The sequence below is a fragment of the Scylla paramamosain genome, chromosome 28, assembly GCF_035594125.1.
Source record: "Scylla paramamosain isolate STU-SP2022 chromosome 28, ASM3559412v1, whole genome shotgun sequence".
Taxonomy (NCBI): Eukaryota; Metazoa; Arthropoda; class Malacostraca; order Decapoda; family Portunidae; genus Scylla; species Scylla paramamosain.
In genome coordinates this window covers 5,867,501-5,872,500 of record NC_087178.1, presented here as the reverse complement: position 1 = coordinate 5,872,500, position 5,000 = coordinate 5,867,501, and the positions used below count along the sequence as shown (strand labels likewise).

The 5,000-nt window shown below is 48.7% G+C and overlaps 1 protein-coding gene across 1 annotated transcript; it reads right to left on the bottom strand.

Annotated features, from left to right (window-relative positions):
- Positions 1-3,412: 3,412 nt before the first annotated feature.
- Positions 3,413-4,479, bottom strand: LOC135115144 (soluble scavenger receptor cysteine-rich domain-containing protein SSC5D-like). Its single transcript, XM_064031645.1, has 2 exons — positions 4,432-4,479; positions 3,413-4,012 (listed from the first exon to the last, which is right to left on the bottom strand). The coding sequence occupies exons 1-2, from the start codon at positions 4,477-4,479 to the stop codon at positions 3,413-3,415; spliced, it is 648 nt and encodes a 215-aa protein (XP_063887715.1).
- Positions 4,480-5,000: the final 521 nt, after the last annotated feature.

The following is a 5,000-nucleotide window of genomic DNA, read 5'->3' as shown; positions in this document are numbered from 1 at the left end:
TAGAGAGAAAGAGGAGAAATAAGAAGAAATAATGCAGGAAAAAAGAGACAGAAAAGAAAATGAAAAACAAGGATACACTTAACGAAAGGAAGAGAATGAGAAAAAGAAAAATAACTAAGAAGTGCAAAAGTTTAAATACATACGAGTAAACAAGAAGAAGAAGAAGAGAGAAAAAAATGTGAAAATGTATACAGACAAACAGGAAAGGAAGAAGAAACCCAACATTAGATGAGCCTACTGCCACCCACAATAGGCCTACCACGAGCCTATGAGTGTGATGAAGAGGGCACCATTAGGGCACAGAAGAAGGCATTAGAAGAGACCCATTATCATAACACCGGGTAATATTAAAATACCCCTTAGCTTAGCCCCCTTCCCCGCCCCCCTTCACCCCGCTCCGGACCACCCAACTCGTCCCATCCTCCCCTCCCCACCCCCCAGTGCCTAAGGTATCGTTAGCCGCGGGAATGATCGTACAATTTACCATAATTACTGTACAGCTGGGCCGGGATGTGCTTCGGGGGTGGAAATTGAAGAGATTGGATTGGTGGATTGGTGGAGTGGACTGAAGGGAGGTGGAAAGGTGGATGGCCCGGTAACTTGAACACCTGTTGGACTTGCTTGGCTCAGGGGAGTCTGGTATGGTGTGGCTTGCCTTGTGCTGTACTGTTTGTTGTTGTTGTTGTTTGTTTGTTTGTTTGTTTGTTTGTTTGTTGTGGCTTTTAAATTTAGTTTTTTTTGTGTTTTTTTTTTCAGTGTGTGTGTGTGTGTGTGTGTGTGTGTGTGTGTGTGTGTGTGTGTGTGTGTGTGTGTGTCCTCCAAAGGTCGCGCCACGCCCCAAGGACACACACACACACACACACACACACACACACACACACACACACACACACACACACACACACACACACACACATTCCCAAGTCAGTGAGAGGTACGGTGTTGGGTTAGTGTTTGTACCTCCTCCTCCTCCTCCTCCTCCTCCTCCTCCTCCTCCTCCTCCTCCTCCTCCTCCTCCTCCTCCTCGTTTCTTGCCCTTTATCCAACAATCACGCTTCCTTGTTTCTCACACACACACACACACACACACACACACACACACACACACACACACACACACACACACACACACACACACACACACACACCTTTAATTAAGACGACGTACACACCTGGGGATCACGTGAAACAAAAGACACACTGACCTTTTCTTATATGGATGTCGAGAGAGAGAGAGAGAGAGAGAGAGAGAGAGAGAGAGAGAGAGAGAGAGAGAGAGAGAGAGAGAGAGAGAGATTAATTACAGTAAAGAATTCCAGGTAAGTCTAAGCGCTCTGTTACGCTGCTAAGATCGTTAATTACAGTAACAGCTGAATTGCTTTTTGTCTCTTGTTGGTCACAGCTCATTATCTTCACCATTCCGGGCCTCCTCGTTCATTATCACTACTCGCTCTCACCTCACCGCGTTATTACAGGTAGGAAAACATCTGTTCCCACCTGCCCCCACCTGTCTTGATGCTGACGGTGGTGGTGGGGGTGATGGTGGTGGTGTTGGTGGTGGTGGTGGTGGTGGGGGTGATAGTGTGGTAATGGTGGTGGTGGTGATAGTGTGGTAGTAATAGTGGTGGTGATCTCGTGTCCACACACACACACACACACACACACACACACACACACACACACACACACACACACACACACACACACACACCTGTTCACTTAATTATATTTAAGTAAGAGAAATGAACTGCAATTGGAATAAGTTAGGTCAGATTATGTTGGGTCAAAGTCAAGTCAAGGTCAGGTTTGGTTGCATTGTGTTAGACAAAGTTAGGTTAAGTTTGGTTAGGTTAGGATAAGTGTGGATGTGTGTATCGTTTGGTCAGGTTACGTTAAATTATCTAACGTTAGATTAAGTTACGTTAAGTTGAATATAAGTTAGGTTAGAATGGACGTGGGGATATTGGGTTAGGTTGATTTAAGTTAAATTAGACTGGATATGGTTGTGCAAGGCTAGGTTGAGTTAAGTTAGGTTAAGTTCACACAAAGTTAAGCTAAGTTAGAGCGGTGTGGTTTTGCAAGGTTAGGTTAGGTTAAGGCAAAATTAAGCTAGGTTAGATTGGTGTGGTTTTTGCAAGGTTAGGTTAGGTTAGGTTAGGGTCAAGTTAAGTTAAACTTGTGTGGTTCTGCAAGACTAGGTTAACTTAGACTGTGTATGGGTGAGGCAAGGGAGGGGAAGGGAGGGGTCATGTCACAGTGCATCGTGAGCGCGTGACCCCGAGGCAGCAGGTCACGTGAATCGAGGTCAATTGCAGCGTCACGAAGTCCTTGTTACGGCGTTCAGGAGAGAGAGAGAGAGAGAGAGAGAGAGAGAGAGAGAGAGAGAGAGAGAGAGAGAGAGAGAGAGAGAGAGAGAGAGAGACCGACTTAAATTTACTTGCGTCTGTAAAAAAAAATAAATAAATAAACTTTAGAAATGAGGCTGCCAGAGAGTGATAGAGAGAGGTAGGGGGTCAGTCAATCAGTCAGTCAGTCAGTCAGTCAGTCAGTCCACTCTTCTATTTCTGTAGCCAAGAGGGAAGGATATGAAGTGGTGGAGGGGTGGAGGGAATGGGAGGGGCGGAAGAAGTGGAGAAGTGGAACAGAATAACATCATTAAGACCACTTTTGGAGGTCAGTGATTAATGAACAACATCAAGTATCTAATAATTACCTTTTCTCTCCCTCCTCTCCCTTGTCACCCCTCTCCCTCTCCCCTTCACCCTCTCCTTCCTTCACCCTCTCCCTCTTCCTTCACCTTTATTCCTCCCCTTCCTCCTCTCCCTTTTCTTTATCACTTCTCTTCCTCTCCTTTGTCATCCTTCTCCCTCTTCTTTGTATCTACATCTCTTTCTCTCTCCTTTGCCATCCCTTTGCTTCTCTCTTATCACCCCTCTCCCTCCTTTCCTCCCTCTCCCTTGTATCCGCCCCTCTCTCTCCCTTGTATCTTCATCCTTTCTCTCTGTCCCTTGTCTCGTCATTCTTTTCTCTCCCTTTCCTTTGTATTTTCATCCTTTTCCTTTGTACCATCACCTCTCTTTCTCCCCTTCCTCCTCTCCCTCCTACTACGCCCCTCCCTGCCCCACCTACGCCAGAATCAGTGGAGAGTTACAGTATCTTCCCCTTACAAGCAGTCGTGTCCCTGTGATCCTGTCTCCCATTACGTCAAGAGTAACGGAAAGGGAATCAGATACAAAGTGATACACGATATAAAGAAGCTAATCCTTCTAAAACCCCCGCCGCTGTGCAGGATCGGTGTTTGTCTCAGCAGGATTGGAGTCTTCTGTCTCGGGTCTTTGCTACCTCGCTTCCTGCCTCAGAGTTTACGAGTGACACATTAGTCGTCGGGATATGAGGAGTGCACTTACGTAGATCAAGGCGAGCGGTGGTGTGGTGTGGCGTCGTGGTGTGGCGTTGTGTGGCGTCGTGGTGTGGCGTGGTGTTGTGTGGCGTCGTGGTGTGGTGTGGTGTTGTGTGGCGTCGTGGTGTGGCGTTGTGTGGCGTCGTGGTGTGGCGTTGTGTGGCGTCGTGGTGTGGTGTGGTGTGGCGTCGTGGTGTGGCGTTGTGTGGCGTCGTGGTGTGGTGTGGTGTGGCGTCGTGGTGTGGTGTGGTGTGGCGTCGTGGTGTGGTGTGGTGTGGTGTTGTGTGGCGTCGTGGTGTGGCGTTGTGTGGCGTCGTGGTGTGGCGTTGTGTGGCGTCGTGGTGTGGTGTGGTGTTGTGTGGCGTCGTGGTGTGGTGTGGTGTGGCGTCGTGGTGTGGCGTTGTGTGGCGTCGTGGTGTGGTGTGGTGTGGCGTGGCGTCGTGGTGTGGCGTTGTGGTGTGGTGTTGTGTGGCGTTGTGGTGTGGTGTTGTGTGGCGTCGTGGTGTGGCGTTGTGTGGTGTGGCGTCGTGGTGTGGTGTTGTGTGGCGTCGTGGTGTGGTGTTGTGTGGCGTCGTGGTGTGGTGTGGTGTGGCGTGGCGTCGTGGTGTGGCGCTGTGTGGCGTCGTGGTGTGGTGTGGTGTGGTGTGGCGTCGTGGTGTGGCGTTGTGTGGCGTCGTGGTGTGGAGTCGTGTGTGTTTTGAAGGGTTTTTTGTCTGTTGTTGTTGTTGTTGTTGTTGTTGTTGGTGGTGGTGGTGGTGGTGGTGGTGTTTTGTTTCTGTTGTTATTCGTCTTCTTCTCCTTCTCTTCTTTTTCTTTTTCTCCTTTTTCCTCTTCGTCTTCTCCTTATTCGTCTCCTTCGTTTTCTTCTTTTTCGTCTTCTTCCTTGCCTTCATCTTCATCTTCTTGTTCTTCATTTTCCTCATCCTCCTCTTCTTCTTCTTTCAGTCAACCTTCTCCAATGTACTCCATCTTCTGCGCCTTCGTCAGTCACATCCATTACCACCGTGTCTTCCTTTGCTGCATCCACAAACCTTCTCTCGGGTGTTCCTGCCTTTCTCCTGCCGTTCCATCTCCAGCATCCTCTACACATTCATCTCTCCTCTCGACGTGTCCACACCACCTCAGCCTCGCCTCTCATAAGACCATTGTCAAAGGCCACAGAGATGATACATTGTGTTCTTGTACATTTTTTCTAGTGAATGTTACAGAACTGTTAAGAAATCATTAGAAACAGAATGGGATGGAGGGGAGAGGAATGGAAGAGAGAGTTGAAAAGGGAGTGAAGCGTCCAGGGAGGGATGGAGGAAGGGAAGGTTGCATAAGAGTAGGGAGAGGACCTTTGCAAACCAGGCGAGTCTCTTTACCGAGTGTCAGACCCAAACTGGATAAACACTGAGACAGGTAAGGTCACCCAGCCAGCTACCCAGCCAGCCAGCCAGCCAGTGACCCACCCAGCCTGTTAGTGAACTAGTTAGCCACCCAATCTATTAACCAGCCAATTAGACAGCCAGCCATCCAGTAAGTCAGACAGCTAGCCATCCAACTAAGCAATCTATCAAGTAGCCATTTAGTCAGCCAGCCATCCAGCCGGTCAGACAGA